The sequence below is a fragment of the Manacus vitellinus genome, unplaced genomic scaffold (assembly GCF_001715985.3).
Source record: "Manacus vitellinus isolate BGI_N305 unplaced genomic scaffold, ASM171598v3 scaffold_18_pilon, whole genome shotgun sequence".
In the NCBI taxonomy this organism is placed as follows: Eukaryota; Metazoa; Chordata; class Aves; order Passeriformes; family Pipridae; genus Manacus; species Manacus vitellinus.
In genome coordinates this window covers 7,456,166-7,477,761 of record NW_021939324.1, presented here as the reverse complement: position 1 = coordinate 7,477,761, position 21,596 = coordinate 7,456,166, and the positions used below count along the sequence as shown (strand labels likewise).

General features: G+C 36.7%; 1 protein-coding gene across 1 annotated transcript in view; it reads left to right on the top strand.

Moving 5' to 3' along the window:
• SMARCA2 (SWI/SNF related, matrix associated, actin dependent regulator of chromatin, subfamily a, member 2) overlaps positions 1-21,596 on the top strand; it is a 105,803-nt gene that overhangs the window by 76,061 nt on the left and 8,146 nt on the right. Inside the window, exons 28-29 of the mRNA XM_029959033.1 lie at positions 9,563-9,780; positions 21,016-21,121. Of these exons, the coding sequence (XP_029814893.1) occupies positions 9,563-9,780; positions 21,016-21,121 (324 nt within the window). The remainder of the gene's footprint in view (positions 1-9,562; positions 9,781-21,015; positions 21,122-21,596) is intronic.

Genomic DNA, 21,596 nt, shown 5'->3' with positions numbered 1-21,596 from the left:
CAACTTATCCAAAGTTTGACTTAGTTGCATTTCATGTAATCTTCCTCCAAATTCTTCTAAGTTATTAAAAAACTACATTGGAAATGTCACAAGGGGCTATCTCCTACTGTTTATTCTTTAAACACAGTCTATTTCTATAAGCAAATTTTTTTTCCTCTGTTGGCATAGGAAGTGAGTTTTCTAACCTCTTGTCGTATATTTTTTTCATACCATACTCTCTTATGTGCTTCCCATTCTTAATTGCCTCAGAGTACCTACATTAAAAATGATAGATCTCTAAACCAAATTTCCCATGCTATTAGAAAAATCCTTAACTTGTTTTCTGTGAATAAGATGATACAAGAATTCTATGAACATCCACCAAAAAATAATAAAACTATAATGGTTTCTGAAAGCTGTTCATTTTTTTGCGGGATACTTTTATCAGTTTTGTTTTGAGGGTTTTTTTCTTGATTTTGTTCCCATTTAGCTATGTTCCACATTTTAAACTTGTAATAAAAAATGACTGCTGAGAATGTGAGAATGTACTTAAATATAAGGGGGGAGAAGAACATATGAGAGAAAATATTTAATGGGACAACTGTTGGCAGGAGCTGAGTTTAACATGCTTAAAGATGCCAGTTTAAGCTTTGTACTATAAGCTTCTCATGTTGCATCATTAAATGCAGTAGTGTTTCAGGATACACATAAAATTTATGCTCACTTGTAAAATAGAAGTCTTTTGTTAGTCTATTCATCCATTGATCAAAAAGAAAGAAAACTTTTACTATTTTTTCTGGGCAGTTAGAAGGCACCACTGAATATCTGTTTACTTGAGAGCCAAATAATTCCCTTATTCTAAGGCTATAGATTTGGCTCAAAATTGGTGATTCCACACTGGAAATCTGCTAATCATCCCTTTGTGTTTTAGTCCTCAGCTGTGTTGTTTCCATAGTAGAAGAAAAAGCATCTTGTTCTTTGTAGGAAACATTCTACTAAAACGTGGTATCCTGCTGTATGTTACCAGATGTTGTTGTTACTCCCCCTGAGTATGTTCCAGAACAAGAGTTTGTCATGTCCACTTACCTTTTCCAGTGCTTAGCATTGTCAGTTTTATTTTTACCATAGGAAAAGATGCCTGTTGCCGCAAATGTTTTCAACATTCACTGCAGGTAAATGTCCTGGAAAGAGCCAAGACTGTGGTTTCTTTTTGAAGAGCTGATCTGGTGAGGGTATAAACCCTGTCTTAGAAGAAAAAGGAGACAAAGTTCTTTGGATGCAGAAGGGCTAAGCCCTGGAATTTTATTTTTTTTTTAATAAATTTAAAAATTCATTAATTTCCATTCTTAAGGATTGAAATTTGAGAATTTTTTCATAAAGAATAAAATCAAACATGAGAAGTCTGTCTTTAGTTGTTAGCATTATGAGCTGCAAAACATCAGCCACGCTGTTAGTCTGCCAGGAGGTGACATTGCAAAGTAAAGATTTCCTGCCATCTTTCACAACAGAAGAATGGCATGTCTTTTAAACAAGGTAAATGATAAGGAAAAAAGATAAATTAACATTGCTCAGAATTACTCAGAAACCTGCATCAGTAACAGTATTTTGTGAAATACAAAGTAAGCGGCAACAGGAAATACTTGTCTCAGAACTGAGAAGAAAAGTCATTCTATGCACTTATTAGTGGTCAGATATAGATGTGTTTCTGATTGGTTTTTTTATGCATGATCTCTTGTGTGAAATAAACAAAGTCTTACCTGACTGAGAGACAGTGAATGCCTGGAAGTTTTTTCCATGGTTTTGGATCTGGCCTGTATTTTCAAGACTTCATTGCAACATGTTTCCTCCTCTTCTATGACATTTACCTGTGAGCCTGAGCGGAATGTAGGTTTTACCAGGAATACTACTAATTGTCTTAAATATTGTTCATAATTTCTAAACTAATTAATCAGCTATTGTAGAAAGTCATTAAAAATGGAAGGAAAAAAGTAGTCTCAGAAGGCAGTAGAATGATACATCCTTCCAGTAAAAGATTTATTTTAGTTCCAAAAAGGAAGATCTGGAAGCAAAACCCTCAGTACAAACTAAGCTATAACAAACTTGAAACTATTTTCCTTCTAAACTCTGAGATGCCAAGGTAGTAAAGAACATCTCCTGTTGTAGGACACGAAAGTGTTATGCTGAATTCCATGCTTGTTATTTTAAAGGAATTTAGGAAAAGGCAAGAAAAGTAATTTTCCTCACCTCCCCCTGGCACCCATCAGAAAAGGTAATTTTCTCAGGCAATTGATTTTCCTTGCCCCCTGTTCTAAGGAATATAATGTCCCTGGTTATGAAAAAGCATAAGTCGATTGCCAATTCTCTCACAATACCTTTGTCAGTATACTGTCCTCTACACTCCTGAAGTAGGCTTTCATGAATCAGAATTCTGGATAAGACAGAAAAATGCTGATAAAAATTAAAAGAAGGGAGAAACCTTCCCTTTTTACACTTCCTCACTGAATAACACCAGTCACTAAATGCTCCAGAATCTTGTCTAAGCAACAAACATGCATCTCTGTGAGAGTGAACAAGATAAAGGGGAAAAAATGAGGCATCTCTGTCATGGTAGATTTTACTTTAAGGTGAATTGCTTGTGAATCTGAAGCCAGGAAACATATCTGCAGTATTTTCATGATAGTCTTCCAGTGTCTTTCTTAAGTTAGTTACATCTTATTGTGTCTCTCGATTTTACTTCTGATCATGCCTCCAAAGATACCTGCAACTGTTTCCAGTGCCAGTGCATTAACACTATTTACTTTTTGAGTCATCAGTATGTGAAAAGGCTATGAACAATCTGAAGGCAATGTCAAATACTCAGTGTATCATGTACTTGAGAACTGCTATTTTAACATCCCTTTCAGAATAAGTTTGTTTATCATCTAGCAACTTTCCTGTGTAGTGTGTCACAGGTCTGTTATAAATTGTCCTCCAGTCTTGAATGAGAGCCTTTTTTCACTGTGTTCAGAAACAGGCTATAATTCTAAGTGACAAGAATTCTTAAGCAGATAATACAGCTTTCTAAAATGAAGGGGGAATATTTGGGAAACACAAAAAGGCAAAAAAACTAACGACAACAAAACGGTTCAGTGATAAAGAGTCAGAGGTTGTTATGGATAGTTTCTGACATAGACTGTGTTTAGATTTCTCCCCCATCTTTCTGCTGCTTCTAGATGAGATTGGCTTGGACAAGAGGTTGTTTAAATGCAGTCTTGTTAGCAAGACATTTTGAAAACTGTAGAAGATGGTTACAGATAGTTCTGTAGAACTTTTAAGGGTGTGACTGAGTAGTTGTAGACTACAGAATATCGAGATTAAATATTAGGATATTTGACCTTAAAAAATTTTCTCAGATCAGCAAGAAAACACTGAAGATAAAAGCTTTGGTCCTATTAATACTTTAGGTAGATACCTTTTTTTTTTTTCAACATTATGCCCTGTTACTGTAGTTGAGACCCTTTCTCTTTAATGATAACTTACATTCTCGCATGGTTTTATCAGGTCTTTTTGGCTTCAGTCTTTAAATCAAAATGAAAAAAAAGTTACTTATAATTTGCATTGTTGCTCTCCTTAATGTCTAATTAAATATAGGCAACTGGAACTTCAGTGCAAATAATTTTCAAATGCGAAACAGAAAACAATCTATCTTCTCCCACTTCTTAAAATACAAATTTTGGTGAAGATGCAGACCTTAATTGAACACATGGCTGAAGGACTCAGTGTCCAAAATTGCTGGAAGTTCAGCTTATCTGAGAAGACCATGTATTACAAGTTGATGTGTTTTTGCAATAATTACATTGTATTTAAGTTTTTTAAGAAAACAATACCTTTGTTTCTACTTAAGTGTTGGATGAAGACTTTCTGGCCTATTCCTTATGTGGAAGAGAATGAGTCACCAGCAAAAGCGAGGAAAAACTGGATGTAGTCACGAATTCTTTACCTTTGGCAGATTTTGGTTTACATTCTGTTTTCATTTTGTTCCAGCAAAACCAGTCTGGTAAATCTGTTGTGCAGTAATATCCAGCAAGGAGAGGAAATTCAATTAAAATAACTCTTCATCAATCCTTATAATTGCCTTCAGGTATTTTGTCGTTACACTGTTGATAGAATATCTTAAGCCCTTTCATCTAATTGTCAAGATTTATGGTATTCTTCTTCAAAGTCTTTATCTGTGGTATACTGACCTCTATGCTATAGCATAGCAAGATATATCTGCAGTGTAAAGGAACTTTAGAAAGCCAAGAAATAATTCTAACACATGGAAATTAGAAGCAGTCCCAGACATAGGAATGATACCGTTAAAGAATAAACAAGAGAGCTGGATTTTGAAGAGATCATTTTAAGAACGTGAACATCAGGGTGTTCAAAGTTGAAGTCTTCATTTGTTGCCAGATTTAATCTGAGAAAAAATGTAAAATGAAGAGTGGTAGGGTTTCAAATAGAGGGGGAAAAGAACTTCTCTTGGAATATCAATGGAATTTTCCGAGAAGGATTATGTTGAAGAGAGAAATTGGTAGGGGCAGGTAGATGTCGTTTTAGTGCTTTCAGTGTTTATTGTTAGCCATCCATAGGGTTGTTCTCTTCTAGTATGGTAAATGGGAACTTCATTTTGCAAAGCGGTCATCTGTTCATTACTGCACTACTGACATGTTTTTTGGTTTTAAGTGCTTAACATCCCTGAAGCTTAGTCATAGCCCTTAAGCTATGACTTGGCCATAGTAAGTATAGTGCCCAGTTAAGTTATTTGTTGTTCCCAGAAAAGCTCGTTCTTTTAGAACCTTTGCATGATTCATTTAGTATTTATGTTCAGGAAGCTGGGAAGGTAATTTTTTTTTTTCTGTTCACCTATGTTTTATCTGCTTTCTGTGGAAACATTGGGTTTAATTAGCATGCTAGCAAATCTCTTAACATGATAATAGCTCTCTTCCAACTTTGCCAGTTGGAAAGACACAGGGCACTGATGTTTGAAGGGAAGGGGCAAGTTCTCTAAATGTTCTCATTATGATAAAATTGGAGAGGGACACAGGAATAGGTCTCATGTCCTGTTTCCCATTTTGTCTAAGCAGCATCAGTCAGACTTATTACATGGCTCCCTGCTACTTCTGGTTTATGTGTCCAGTTTCCTTGACTATAAGTGGTAGCAGTAGCTTCCACTGTGCCTCAGCTTTCTCACAACCATACTGTGAGAAATCAAAGGAAAAATAATTATATATTACAGTGTTGTGCCATCTAAATGAGACAGGCTTGGACAGCAAAACTGATTTTTATTTTAAGATGAGCACCTCCATTGATTCACTCTGTGATCACACTTGAGTGAAATTATATTAAAATTAATATAAGGCTTCCTGTGAAATTATATTAAAACTAATATAAGGCCTACTCAATTGTTGACTTGCAGAAGGTAGTCCTGAAACAAAACTCAGAGCTGTAGCTCTTAGTGCTTGTTTGAGTCTATAATTCTGAATTGAAAAGGTGTTCAGTCATGGTGCTGTGTCATGCTCTCCAGAAGAAGTTAAGAATACATCTGTAATGTCCTGACCTTCAAATGGAGAAACAAAACAGTTTGCATTTTATCCTTACTTTGTTTCTGTGGTTCTCATGTAGTGTATCCATATTCACTAAGAATACTTTCACCTCAAAACAGCTATTTTCCTTTCTCAAGGGAAAAACATAATTGCAAGCAGCAATAGGAAGGCAGACTGTCTCAGAAGTAACTTCTACTTGCCTCCTTACAAATACATTTTTGTGCTTAGGAGGTGGGGGCTTCTTTTTGGAGGAACACAGTTTAATTTCCTTAATCCGTGATCAGCGTGCTCTTTCTTAAAGTTCCGGTGTCCCGAGAAGCCAGCGCACTCTTACCTCTTTAGCAATGAAATTGTTTCATGTGCATGGACTAGATTACAGCAGTAAGAGAGAGTCAGAAAAGCAAGAAGGTTTTGTCAGAATGGAACTTAACGTGGGGTCCTCTAAGGTGTATTTGCCTTTCGTGAGGCGCTCAGCAACTTGCAAAATTTGACATTAAATTTTTACAGGTTTCTTCCAAGAAAATGAGGTTTCCAAATATTTTTTGTAGTGTTTTGTCCAGTTTCCTAAAGGGAAGGAAAGTGTTAAATTTTTATTTGTGTACCATTTTCCTTGACTCCCTTGCTGTTCACCTCACTAATCCAGAGGCGTTTGAGCATGGGAGATGTCTGTGTTATTTTGCACTCTCACACAGCCCATCATCTGTCAGGAACTGGAGATTTGTGCCTGGGATTTGTATCATTATCATACTGATAAAGGTTTGGAAGGGCATTGTCTTTGGTGTAGCACTTAAGCCCTAGAAAAGTAAGCTTTTCTAACAAAGAGCTCAGTCAGATGAATTAGCTTAATAAATATTTCGTTGCTAATACACACATGCTTAGATCATATGTGTAGACATATGCACAAATCATTAATCTGTCTGGTGATAATTCATTTATGTGGTACGGTTTTAAGCCATCTTTTGAGGCAGAATAAATCATACAGGTTTAGTTTTAAATATTACTGTTTATATACAAAATACAAATCTACCACTTGACAACTAATGTTGAGAGTCATAATAGCCACATTTTTGTACTTCTAGTAATGTCACACTGATTTTCAAGTGGGATCACTAAAGCCCTAAATTAAGGAAAACTGTCCGAGTTTACATTCACGCATAGAAGTTTTGAAAGCTTAGTATAAACTGATACATTACTGGTTCAGTTGAAAGTTTAACATCTGTTTGCAGATCTGTAGTTTGCTAAGAATTAATTTACTGCCTGCTAGTTACTAATTTTAAGAGTGCAGAAGTATAAGTTACTTGACTTGGGTTTTATTTTTATCATTTGTCTTTACTACATAGCTATATATAATATTAAAAAAAAAAAAAAAACAAAAAAACCCACACACATACACAAAAAAAAAAAAAAAACCACAAAAAAACCAAAAAAACCCCCAAAAACCCACAAAACACAATGTTTTTCACTTTTATCTTTTCTTTTTGTGAATATTTATTTTCAAAAATATTGCCTACTCCAAGCAAGAATTTTATGCAGAATTCTAAAATGAGATGTTAGTAAACTCTGTGGTGACAGGACCACTGTGAATTTTTTTGGTGGTAGAAAATCTGTCAAGCAAGCAGAAATATAAAAACATTGTAGTTAAGCGAACACCAGTTTTGTGAAGGACAACAAAATGCTACCAAAGCTAACAGAATGATAACTTGGTTTGGTTTAGGGGTTTTTTTTCTAATTTTTTGTAAATGAGAATATATTTTTTTGTCAGTTTCAGTAACCAAACCTGATCTGTTCACTGCAAAGCAATAGGAATACATTTTCTGTAATAAATGCATCTTTAAAATGCATGCAACCTATTTCAGTTTTCAAATCATACATGAAATTTTCTAACTGTGCTGTAATTACTAAAATGCTAACAAGAATCAGTAACTGCTCAGCTAAAGATCTAACTTGAATGCCTGGAATAATAAGGGGAGAAATATGATAAGTAGTTGTCAATATTAAAAAGCAGGCTGAAGGAGGAAGGCTTCGGGCCTTGTAGTAGGTAGAATGAAACAGCAGATTTCAGTATCCACAATCCTTTCAGTATTAAATTTTCAGTAAAATAAAATTACTTGTATATGAAAACATAGCCTTTCCCCAGCTCTCTTTTTTTTCCTGATCAGCTGATGAAGAGACTAGCAGCTCGCTGCTTTGCTGGCTTGTTAATTTTATCCCCACTAACTGTGATTTCCGATAGCCGGCCTGCTGATAGTGGTAAGGTAAATATCCTTTTTCATTGCCGTCTTGAAGATTCAGTAGAACTACATCACAGGCATGTGTAGGTGTGTAACACATCAAAAGTCAGTGTTCTCCGTGTTTCAGTGTACAACCGAGTGCTTGAGGAGAGCAGTGACATTAACTGTTGACAGCCTTGCATACTGTATTTATTATTAGCTTTTGTAGCTTCCAAGATATGCCGAGAAATTTCCTTTTCTTAATCTTTGTTAGCCTCAGTGGTTTATAGCGCATGTCCTGCTTTATCCAGATGAATATTAATGAAATTTGTGTGCAGGTTTTTTTTTTTCCTTCTCTTTTCTTCATAACTCATTAGATCTCAAGCCTCCATAGTGTTTATCTGAACGCTGTGGAAGCATGATGTAAATTGTCTTTTGATTATTAAGGCCTAGTTTCAGGCTGTCTCTAAGGATTCTGCGTTTGTGTTTGTTCTGTGGATTTGCACATCGGAGGATGCATAGGAAACAGATTTCAAAATCCCACTGGTATTTTTAACATGCCAGGTTGTTTTGTGTTGTGCATTAGGTTTTGTTCACGAAATGTTTTTGAAGAGACATTGTTCACAGTTGAGAAAAATTACGTCTGGGTTGTAATCACTTTTTAATATTGATTGTTGTACTCACATGATCATAAATATTAGCCATGTTTGATGCTGTGGAGAAATGAAGGTAATTGCTTTAGGATTAGAGCTCTTTCAGCTGCAAGAAAGGATTGATTAGCATTTGCATGTACTCAAGGCAATATTGAGGCAAAAGCAACAAATATCAACATCAGTTATATGAAAGCATTAATCAGAAAGCCTTAATTTTAAGATTTTTTGTTTAATTTTTATTTCAATTCTCTTATGATCTGGTATTTTTTATTTCTTTTCTTTTGTTGGCTTTTTCAAATCAAGAAAAGTTCAGCTTCTTGCTTTATAACATGGATCTGACAGTGTATGTGAACAGGTTCCCTTTATTCCTAGTTTGGTTTTTCGTAGCAATTTTTTTATCCCTCTGCGTAGAGCTGCTGTGTCTGGTTAAAAGCATACATCCAGGTAATTGAAACAAGTGTTCAATGTCTGTGACTATGTGTGCAGTTTGGTTTTTGGGGTGGGTTTTTTTTCATTCCCATGTTGCGAGTGCTTTTTACAGTAAATGCTGTACTGTCAGTGCTTCTGCCTACCTCCTGGTTACTATTCTAGAAGAAAATGATACATTTTAGAGATGGTTTTAACAGTCCATTCAAAAGTTGCTTAAAACATTTGGAAGAGAAGTTGAGTTGTTGCTGCATGAAGTATCTCTGTGTTGTTTGTATGCACAAAGAATTGTGTGTGAGTTGGCTTTGGGAGCTAAGCACAATTTAGATTATCCCGTTTGAAACATGTGATACCAAAGTCTGTTTGACATGGAACTATATAACCCAGAACTAACACTGATATGAAAAAATTAATGTTTGTTGTACACTTACTGAGACAGTACCACAGGCTGTGATTTGGTGCGGAATTCAAGGTTCAGATGAAAAATGCACCTATTTAGAGAAAGGACAGTGGGATTCTAAGGACAAATTAATGTTCAGTGTCTCTTTGGTTGCCAGCAACTCAGTTTCTTGTACGCCTGTTTATAAATAAACTGAACATTTTGAGTTGAATTATCGGCATCCTCTGGAGTTGCATTGGGTTTTGTTGTGGTTGGTTTTAAATACAGTTTTTTATCTTTGCAATATCTGTTTTGTTTAAAAATCATACTTTTTGAATCCATGGTTGTCAGGCAATTGAAGACGGCAATTTGGAAGAAATGGAAGAGGAAGTTCGGCTTAAAAAACGGAAGAGACGAAGAAACGTGGACAAAGATTCTGGGAAGGAGGATGGAGAGAAAGCAAAGAAAAGAAGAGGCAGACCTCCTGCAGAGAAGTTGTCACCCAACCCACCTAAACTGACAAAACAAATGAATGCTATCATTGATACTGTGATAAACTACAAGGATAGGTGAGCTTAGAGACGGTCTCTATCTATTGCATGTCCTCTCTCCCTCTCTGCCGATATCGATCTGTGTGTTTTATAACAGTTTCATTTTTTTCATCTTCAGAAGGACTTGCTGACACAGCTTTTCAGATAAATAATTCCACTTAGGGCCTGATACTGGAAGTCTCAGACTTAGGATATTTTAAGACTCATCTGATAGAAAGTTGTTGAAACACAATTACAAAAAGTAAGCATAGAGTTCCTGCTTAGGAGTAAAGTCATTCTGCTCAGAAGGTGTACTTAAGAACATTTAACTTGAGTGGGATTTTCGTTCAATGTAGTGGTGCAGCATGTGTTGAGATTAATCTTTTCAAAGACATGGCTATCAATGCAAGTTTACATGGGTCTCACCATGACCTGAAAGACTGCCCAGAATGCCTAGGGTACGTATCAGGAGTGTCAGAGCTGCCAAAAGAAAAAGTACAGAACTATTGAGCATAATATGTTCTCCACAGAAGAGATGGATTCTTGTTTGTCAAGCAATTCCTATTTTCAGCTTAAAAAAATGCTAGATAGCTGGACCTCAGGAAAAAAATATTCCTTCTGATCTGAAATGCCATCTGAAGACTTCTGTTTTGCAAGTTTTCAGATTGAAAACATCTGTACTTCATGGGGAAGAAATTGAGAATTAGTTCATAACATCTTTGAGTCAAACTTGATTGAGAAAGTTATATTTTAACTCAGCTTCTATCTGTCAAAAATCAGTAGATCCTTCTCATGTGCTTGTCCCATCTTTGCTATACAGTGAATTACTTAAATCATATAAGCACCTTTTGTAAACTAAATTAATAATAAATGCATTCAGAGAAAGTCAAGAAGTGTTTGCATTAGGTGACCTGCGTAGATGTAACAAAGTAATTTTTGTCTGTAAACAACTTTCCGTTTGTGACTTTAAATGGCAACTTGCACTTTGCCCTTTTTTGTAGCTACTATTCTGGCTCTACCTGTACAAGGGTGACTTCTGTGGTACTTGGCGAAGCACACACTACTGTGATGCATGAGTCTTTTGGCACGTAACTGTTACAGTGAACCTTTCTGAGATCTGTGGGCTCTGTCTAGAGTACATCCTAAAGTTTGTTGGAACAGCATTCACAGCAACAAATATGATGAGGAGGAAGCTGACTACCATCTCAGTGTATTTAGTTGGCTGTGACTCCCAACTAATAAAATAGCTGAGAAGGGAGGTGTGTTTAAGTTCAGGTATTCCAGTCAGGGCTGCAAGGATTTTGCATTCTCGGCCTTGAGCCTTGTCCTGAAGCCAAGCACTTCTTATCAGGATGCCTATTTCTCACTTTTAAAATAGCAAGCGAAGTTACTTCTGCTAGCCTCCAGTAGGGGATAGCTACTGATAGTAACTGATAGTTACTGGGGAGGTTAAAGATTTTTGCCTGACGTTTGTGCCCCAGGAAGTTCCTATTTGATTTCTGTCAAAAAAATTAACCACTGATCTATTATGTAGTTACAAGGCATACTGTTCCCTCTCCCAGGAGCCCACATCTATGCAAGACAGATTGTTTCCAATTTAAAAACTGTATGAAGCTCTATTCTGTAAGGAATTAAAGATGCCTGTTAAAGTGAGGTATTCAGTGCTATGAGCTATACAGAGGAGTTCCAAGTTTCTGCATTCTGATCTTTTTGTGAGCTAACATCAAACGACTCAATCCTGTGAAAGCTGGGACAGAACAGAATTGCACATTTAGGCATCAGGAAATGACAACGTCTTAAAACTCTTTGGAGCTAACTTTGCTTTAGAGTTCAATTACTATTTTCAGGATTTGCCGCTTCAGAATTAAGTGGATTTTAGGTGTTGGAACCCCTCAGCTTGGTTGGGGGTTCATGTTTGTTCAGCTCTGGGCTTTTGTGTGTGTGAAAGCAATTGGGGCAAGTATAGAGGGACAGGTTAATTGGAAGAAAAGTAGGCCATGAGCTTCATCTGGGGAAAAAAAATGGGTTTTCTTGTATTTAGTATTTGAATGCTTGAAGTCATCTTTGTCTTTAGCTAAAATTTTCAGTGCTAATAGATGATTCATCTTTTCTTCATGATAAGTCCAGAGGGCTGATTCAGACTATGGAGAACTGATTGTGTCCCAAAAGGTGGTCCAGTGATACCTATCCAAAATCTTACTGACTTTGGCCTGAGTTACTTTGCCAAAACCAATTCTACAATCTTTAGTAAGTTTTGTTGTAGTTTAAAGGGCAGCATGCAAAAGAATCAAAGGAATAGATTACTAAACTAATAAGCCTCTACATGCTTTAGCTCATGTTTTCCCTTACTTTTGAGAAATACAGAAGTACATCCTTGTAAATACAGAACGACTTCTCTGTTCTTATTAAAATCTTTCTTTAAAAGAAAATTAAAATCTGTGGTGCTCACAAAAATCTGGAGTACCAGTTGGCTGCTTTTCTGTGGCAATGCTGTATAATGTTGCTGCAGGGAAGGATTCTCCAGTGCTTTCCTAACTGTCTAGTACTTACTTGACTTCTGTTGTAGGCAGCTGGGGACAAGTATCATCCTTTCCTTCCTTATTTAAGAACCATCCAAAAAGATAGGCTGGGTTGTCTATGTCAAGGAAAGCTAAAGGTTACAACAATACAAACAATAAGCTCTAGGAAATTGAAGTTTGAACCACACGATTATTATGTAAAGGTCAAAATGCGTTTAAACAGACATATTAGCAACATTTGAGGTAAATGTTCAGTGTGGAGAAATACAGCATATGATTGTCTGAAAAGGAAATTCAGAGATAGTTATCCAGGTATTTGTAAAGCTGAATTAAAGAACTCCATGTGAGAGTGGAAGTTAGCATTTAGGTTGGTTTGCTGTTTATCTTTGTTGTGTCATCAGTGCAATTTCAACCTTTTATTTAGATTTTTTTCTTATGCAGTGCAGTGTAGCAACTCAGCTATTTCCTTTTATTCCCATCATGAATCCCAAAATTTTAATGAACATTACGTTGACAATGTGTTTAATAGTTCTTAGAGAGCAATTTTTAAGTAAAAGCTGATTTTCTTTGGATCTTTCTAGAGAGCTAGGAATATACTGAAGGAGAGAAAACTGCAGTGAGATTTGACTTTTGACCGGCAGCCAGCATTAGTTTCCTGAAATTATGGTACCTGAGGTGTGTCCCATATAATAAAGAAAATAGTTAAAAAAGAGAAGAAGTACAAAGATGCAAGGCGCTGTGAAAATGTACGACTTGGACTTTTTAGATGCCTTTGGTGTGAGAGTTGTTGAGGTCCTTGTCAAGTTGACTATACTTGCATCTTTCAGCCTGTTTTGCTTTGGATTCCAGTGTTGGGAGATGTGCTTCAAGCTTTTCTTCGTGTTGATAGGCATTTCTTTATCTTATCTGTATATTTGTCCTTGTTAACTGGAAACAGATAGTGATACCTCAGTCTGAAGAACTGTAGGGTTTATGCTCCAAATCATTAAATAAAAATCACTACTGAAGTCACTTTTTAAAGGGCACCTGTGCTTTTATTACTCAGTTTTCAGTATCAAACCATAAAACATGCCAGCTGTAGATACAGAGCAGTACTTACAGATGCAGATCCTTTTTTACTCTTCTGTACTGCTTTGCTGTCATAGATAAAGCTGAATTAGTCTAGGTTTCATCTTAATCGTTTAGAATGGAGAATAGGTTTGTAATGAAGCAGAAGTAAGAGAGAAGATATGGTCAGCATGCTCTGACTTCTAGTCATCTGATCTAGTGAAAGATGTCCCTGCCTACCCACAGCAGGGAAGTTGAACTAGTTTATCTTCAAAGGTCCCTTCCAACCCAAACCATTCTATGATTCTGTGAGTTTGGTAAAGCACTTTTTAGGATACCACAGGAAAATTATAAGCTAATATGAAAGAAAGAGTAGTTAATGAGTAAGCTCACTAATCTGAGTGAAAACAAGCAAAAATATATAATTGAAGGCACTGTTAAAAAAGGAGCTGTTAAACTGGAAAGAAGATACCACAAAAGTTCTTCAATCATTAGTGTTGGCTTACATCACAATGTATTTATTATATTTATTAAATGAGGAATGTCCTAGCCAAAATCTAAAATGTTATATTATCAATATTGGCATGATACTCACAGCAGACTGGACACAGTTAAGTCTGGAGTAAAAGAAATGGCATGAAATACAGTACCTCAGAGTGCATTATATGGTACTTACAGACTTAAAATAGGGAACTTCTCTTTTGGTTCAAGTATCAGTTCAAGTGGAACTGAAAGAAAAATAATTACCTGGGCAGAGAAATTACTGATCAAAGCCAACTACAATCCATCAGTATTGTCCAGCCATAAGAAGATAGGAGCTTCACACAGACACTATTGCCTGTGTGGATGTGGAAATACTCATTATAAGTGTGTGTCCTTGTATGTGATACTGTTAATGCTTCTCAGTTGCTGTACATAGTGCTTGAATGCTTTTCCTTTCAAAAAAGATGAGTTTACACTGTGACAAGTGTAAATAATTATTTCAGTGATAAGTAGCATGGGAGAGCCTTGCAAGAGGAAACAGGTTGGTTTGTTTATCCAAACATAGCACAATCTTGAGAGGGGAAGATGATTGCTCTCAGTAAATTCACTGAAAAGAAAGGAAGCCTAAACACAAGAAGAGTCTAGAAATATGTAAAAATACAGGATGGTGGCCACAATATATGAGCATATATAAGCAATGCTTATATATGAGCATATATAAGCATTCCTTAGTTCATACGAGTTATTAATTAAAAGTTGTGGAACCTTTCCATATGAAGTAGTGGGACAGAAATAACTAAGTAGATTTAGCCTTGGATCCTTGATTGAAAAACTTACATACAATTATTTACAATACCAAGACCTTAGGTTGAAGGTCCTGGAAGCACCTTTCCAGTTACACATTGATCCCAATTCTCCGAAACAAAGCATGTGCATCATCTTTGCAGACTGCTTTTGCAATAATACATATTAATCTGAGATTTTGTTGCAGTTATTTCTTAAACTAAGATTTAGGTGCCTCTACGGCCCTGTAACTTGTTGTAATCTTGCAGTGTAAAACACCTTTTTAGAAGAGAGCAAGTTGGAATGCATCAGTCCAGCATTATTGTCACATGTTTTTCCAGTTCCGATGCTTTTAATCTGTCTTTCCTTCCCTCTAAAATAGAAACAATTATTGTAGACTCATATGTGTAATATTTATGTTATGCTTTCAAAAAGCAAGATCACAGAATCACAAAATGGGCCAGATTAGAAGGGACTGTAGTGGATCATCTGGTTCAACTTCCCTGCTCAGGCAGGGTCATCTTAGAGCACATGGCCAGAATTGCTTCCAGATGGTTCTGGAATATCTTCAGTGAGAGAGACTCCACAACCTCTCTGAACAGTCTGTTCCAGTGCTCAATCACCTGCACAGTAAAGTTCTTCCTCATGTTCAAGTAGAACCTCCTGTGCATCAGTTTCTGCCCATTGCCTCTTGTCCTGTTGCATGGCATCACCAAATCAGTTTGGCACACAAAAAGTAGTTTACATGTCCAGTAAAATGCTTGAAAGCAGGAACAATTTTACTGGATTTTTTTTACAAAAAAATTTACATTTTTCGTATGCCAAATTTGAGCCCCAGCTGCTGAGTTTTCATTATGCACATGCAGACTTAGTCTCCCAAACAGTCTTTTTCCTCTTTTGAAGTTTTATTTCAGAGGAAGACAAACTGTTAAGTGTTACTTACTTTTTCCGATTGTTAAAATTAAGTGGAGAAAATGAATGATACTTCGTTCCAGCAGGACTGGATCGACCTCATGGACTGTCAGCACTGGTGAGGCCACACCTGGAATCCTGTGTTCAATTTTGGGCCACTCACTCCCAGAAGGATACTAAGGTGCTGTAGTATGTCCAGAGAAGGGCAACAGAGCTGATGAAGTATCTGGAGCACAAATCTGTTGAGGAGCAGCTGAGAGAGCTGTGGTTGTTTAGACTGGAGAAAAGAAGGCTGAAGGGGGGATGTTAGCACTTTCTACAACTACCTGAAAGGAGATGGTTGTGAGGTGGGGACAGCCTCTTCTGCCTGGTAACAAGTAAGAGAACAAAAGGAAATGGCCTCAGGTTGCCGCAGGGAGGTTTAGATTGGATACTGGGAAAAACTTCATTGAAAGGATGGTCTGGCATTGGAACAGGCTGCCCAGGGAAGTAGTTAAGTCACTATCCCCAGAGTGTTGAAAAATCATGTGGATGTGGCACATAGGGACATGGTGTACTGGTAGACTTGGCAGTGCTGGGTTAATGGTTGAACTGGATGATATTAGCAGTCTTTTTCAACCTAACCAACTTTGTGAATCTGTGATTCATAGCTTGTAATCATTCAGCTTCCTAACAAACCCACTGTTCTCTTCTGCCTTGCCTCAGAGTTTGATGTTTCCTGTCTAGGTGTCAGTTTGATGCTACCCCTAGTTTGCATTAGCTTTGCTTTAATAGCAACAGCTGAACTCAGGAGTCCCAGGATGCTGATAGCTCTATGTCATACAGAGTGATTTTCATTTGTGCTCTGCTTACTGTTTGCTCTGTTCATAGATTTAAAGTAAGGACTTGCATGGTGTACTGGTTAACTTCACAAAGCCTCCTCCCAGTATTGGGTAGCTGTTGACTGCATTTTAATAAAGCTGATAAGAAAATTGGAAGATGGAGTTGTGCCTTTTTCCTGCTTGGCAAGAGGCTACCCTTGTCTGTGGTGCTTAGCATTTTGATCACTGCATCATTAAAGCCAACATGTTTAAATTTGTGCCCATAGTACTCTAATTTTGATGACATAGCTCAGGGAGAGAATATTTTTCCTGTATGTGAAATGGATTTTATTCAGACTATTTTCAGCTGTTTTCTCAAGTTGCCAGTTTTTAACTGTTGTAAAATGAAGAGCAGTATAATTAGCCATCACTAATCTAATGAATAATTAATTATGCCAACTGATACTCTTGGATATTCAAACACACAAAGTAAATAATTCTTATTTATAGCCAAGCCCAGGTTATGGAGTACATAGCCATATGTCATACCCAGAAATTATATGTTTAACATTTTTGTCCACTTCCATTCAATGATGGGGACAAGTCCACCATGTATTACTGCAGTCAGTTCCAAAAAAGAACCATTAAGTACATTTAATGAAAATTAGTAATCTCCCTACATAGCTGGTTTACTGTTGTTGTTAAATAGCAAGGAACCACCTCACTATGTCAGCTCTTCTAATTCTCCTCTCCCACACTCGTTTGTTTTTTTTTTTAAATAGCATTCTTGTGAGTTGCATTTGATTTAAAGTTGTACTTACCAAGCCATGGTTCTGATTGTGAGCATTCGGGCAAGGGTGCAGAACGCTTCATTCTACCCACTCAAAATTGAATTTCAGTATTGTTAAAAGTTTGAAATTTGCCAGAAGTACAAGAACATGTTGAAGTTTCACCTTCATAGTTGTCTCTCCTTTTGATTTCAAAGGAGAAAGAGTACTAATACTTCTGTCAGGTCTGTGGCAGCTTATTTCTGGCCAAATACTGCTAGGGAAAATAAATACAAAAAGAGCCTTGTACAAATGACGTTCCTGCATTTCATTTTACTGAAGATAATACTGACTAAACAGGTAGAATTATATGCTGGTATGCACCTTGTTAGCAGTTTGACAAAAATGAGAGAAAATCGAAACACTGAGCACAAATATTTTTCTAACCAAAAATATTTTTTAAATGAGAAGTATTTCTTAATGATTTTTTAACTTGCACAGCATGCAAGTATTTTTAACATGAGCAAACACAGGACTAGCATGGTAAACTGATGCAGTAGCAGTGAACTGTCACTCAGTTCTTTTGCAGTCAGGTCTTTTAATTTATTCTGGTCCTTCTTCCTTTCAGCACATAGCCTGGTAGTTGCTAGGCAACCATAAGTGATTTTTACTGCGCATGATTTCTATGTGGTAGTTGTTGTGGTTATTATTTTCTAATTACATAAGCGGGGACAAGGATTAAAATCAGAGTTGTATTAATAATTACCAATTTTCTCCTACTGTATCTGCAACACAGCAGTTTGAGATTATGTTAGAAAAGATCACATTTTTTTATAGTATGGATGCACATATACAAAGAGAGTGTAAGATAAATAGTACTTCTTTGTGAGAGTAGGTTCTATAAAAAGGATAGAATAAGCTATTATTGATCTGAGTAGACAAAATCATACTCTAGTGTTCTATCTGTTGTGTATTTCATGCCCTTAGTGCTTTTGCTTTCATTGCCTTAAAAGATTCTCAGTAATTAATTATATCAAGCAAAAGCTGGAAGGTTTTCTCTGACATTCCTAGTTAGTAAAATGTGTGAACAAATCACAGTTGGCTGGTTCTGTACCAAAAAATATAGCTGTTTAATAATTTATTACTGTTGTATTTTTAAAATAAAATACAGTATGAAGGTGATTGTGTGTATATAAAAAGAGAACAAAATACAGCCATGACATAAAAAGCTATAATCATCAAGAGCTCTTTCAATAGGACAAATATACTAAACATGTTTTAAAATTTGATCAAAATTATTTTATTAGTAGCTGTTTCCTTTATGCTGAAGTCATTCTGTTTGGTATTAGATTCTGAACTGCAACTGAAGAAACACCAGCTTCAATGGTTTAGTAATTTTACTCGTATAGATATTTCTGTTAAAGCTGCTGAGATTCAAACAGAGCATTGATAACTCAGTCCTTGTGCATAGCCAATCCCCATTCAAATTGTGCAAAGGTGCAGGAAGGTAAATTACAGTGTGCTGTGTAATGATGCAACAGGATACTGCTTTGCTTTGCTTTTCCTCAGGATCAGTGCCTTGCATATATAAGTTGTGCACTGATCACTTAATGAATAGCTGAATTCCTCCTGGACTTTTTTTTTATGATCATAAGTAGTCTGAATGTTTCACAGATATAGAGCCTCTTTCACATCATTGTATTCTCGTTTTACAAATGGAGAATAGGAACTTAAATTTCAAGATACCATTTGGGCACCAGAGATCTGATTTCTGGTGTTCTTAGTGTTGTATATGTTCAGAACAGATTTCGCTGATCTCAGTTGCAGCTGTGACTGCTCAACATTTCCCTCTATTAATGAAATAAAATAAAAAAGGTCCTCAATTTGCAAAGAAATAGAAACACATTGATTTAGCCAGTTGCGCAGTGTGTACTTAATACATTGCTTTTCCTTGTATTGCTTCCAGTTTCACTTTGAGAGGGCAGTCTGTGATGAAGAGAGGTTCTGTCATGTGGTGTGACAGTCACACAGGTCATGAACAAGATTGGTGCCTTTAAATCCATAGTATAAACACTTTGACAGGAGAAGTATGAAATTAATGAATTTGTGACTCTGTACCAAAGATGGCAGGTGCAGTGGCCAGAATTCCACAATTCTTTGCTGGCAGGAGAGAAATAATAAGACTTGTCATTTTATGATTTGCTCTGTTTCAGTAACAGGGTGCTTCCCAAATAAATTAGATCTCTTGAGTGAAATTGCTACTAGCTACCACTGAGGTGTGAGTGGCATCTTGGAGTATCTATCCCAAGAGCTCTTTGGGGTAGACCTCACTGTCATCTTTCCTGGCTGAGATGCACCGTACACCCACCACCTTGTCTCACCCTGCAGCAACACACCCCGGAGTGCCCTCGGGCATGTGCTGTAAACTTGCTGGGATCGAGGAGTTACTGATGAGCAGGCAAGGGGAGCGGCTTCTGCTGCTGCAAGTCAGACAGAAGTTATCAGGATGAGACAGAGGCTTTTGGTTTCTCAGTCTGAATTGTATGAAAAAATATTCTAGCTGCTAGTTGGTGCCCAGGATATTGGTGGAACAACACTAATTAGCAGTCTGCAGTTAGAGCATTTACGCTGTTGTCCTCTCTGATGCAAGGAGCACCATTGTCCCAGGACTATGCGGAGAACAATAAAAAATCTTGAATTAGGTGAGCACCAGCTAGTTAGGAAATGAGAAAAATCTGTTTATTCCTACTTATTCATTAGTCTCTCAGTTACATAAGAAAAATAGTACCTTCTCAAATTCTAGTGTTATTTCAGGCATTAAGAAATGCATAAGGTATAGTAAGCATTCATTACTTCCATAAAGGGCAGAGCTGTTATGAGCTTTTTATCATCCTTATCCTCCACTGCAGAATTGCTTCAGTTAACTTTCAATTCAGTTTTAGTGTAATGTGTCTCATAAGATCCTACAGCACTCTGGAGGATGACTGTGAGAGAGAAGCTCAGGCGGAGACCAGGACTTGGCAGCCTTCTTGCCCAACTCTGTGTTATTCCTGAGTTACCATCTGAAGATGCAGCTGAAAAACAGGGCGTTTTTGGAGTAGCTGTGAGAGAAGGAAGCATTTCAATGTGAACTGGGAAATGCTCATGAATGCTATGTGCGGTGAACTACCATTCTTCACAGCAGAGCTTTTTTCTGCTCCTTTGTGAGAAAAATGACAGGCACACGGGGAAAAAAACCAAAACAACTAAGTCCATAAGTGCCTTCAACACATTTCCTCTCCAGGTGACTTACAGTCATGTATTATATTGGAAACCACAATTAAGAAGATTTTAAAAAGACCCTCAACTTGAAAGTGTTAAAATGGCTATTAAAAAAGGATAAACTATGTGAAATATGGGAATCTTAGAAATTCTGAACACCTGTAAGTGATAGGCAATGTTCCTGGAGTATGAAAGTTTTATAGATAACCTATCAGTTTACTTCAGATGACTGAAAGAGTACAATTTGCAGTAGTGATTTTCACTATAGTTGCAATGATCTTCCCAAAAACCCTATAGTAATTAATAGAAAAACTAGACTAACGTCTCGTTAGTCCAGTAGCAGTCAGCATATAGTATAATGGAAATCAGTATGAACAAATGGTATGCTATGATGAGGAATTACAAAACCAACTATAAAGTGATGACGAAGAAGATAAACTGAAGAGTGACAGAAGGGACACTTCTGATCAAATCCTGATCCCGCTTCTGTAAAGCTTATTATACATAATGATCTCGAATGATGATGATAACTTAGGACAACACTTTTGAATTGTAAATTAATTATCTGTATCAAATTTAAAAATCAGGGGTCAGTTTCTAATTATTTGAAAAAAAATGATTTTATTTGTTTTTATTTGTGCTTATGTGCTTTTTGAGAAAGTTGAAGTAGTTCTTTTCATTATGGTTTGTTTTTCTCAACAGTTCAGGACGGCAGCTAAGTGAAGTCTTCATTCAACTCCCATCTCGGAAAGAATTACCAGAGTATTATGAATTGATTAGAAAACCAGTTGACTTCAAAAAGATAAAGGTAGGAACCGCTTTTGGAAGTGGAGATTTCTCTTTTTGTTTTTATTATACAAAAAGGTGGGCATAAAGTCATCTTTAAAATGGCAACCTGAGTATTGCATGTACCTGTATTTGTAGCATTAATTTTAAACATTGTTACACACCTTTTTAATAATTTGTTTAGTGTATATTGCAGTGTAACACTGTCATTTCAAAGTCAAATCAAACTGTAGCAGTGTGACATGAATGGCACTCTGCCGCAGTCAGAAGAGGGGATGGGACACAAAGGTGGGATGCAGGTAGAATGCTTTATTCACACGTGTATGCTATCTTTTATCAGCTTGGGAGGGGAAAGGGCCAGAACATAGGGTGGAGCATGAGACAGATAAGCGGGGGGGCAAACCAGGATAGGGACACGGGCAAAAGAGGGAGGAACGTGGAGGAACCGGGGAGAGAAGGGGCGAATGGAGGCTGTCCCCTCTCTGCAGCTTCTCCAG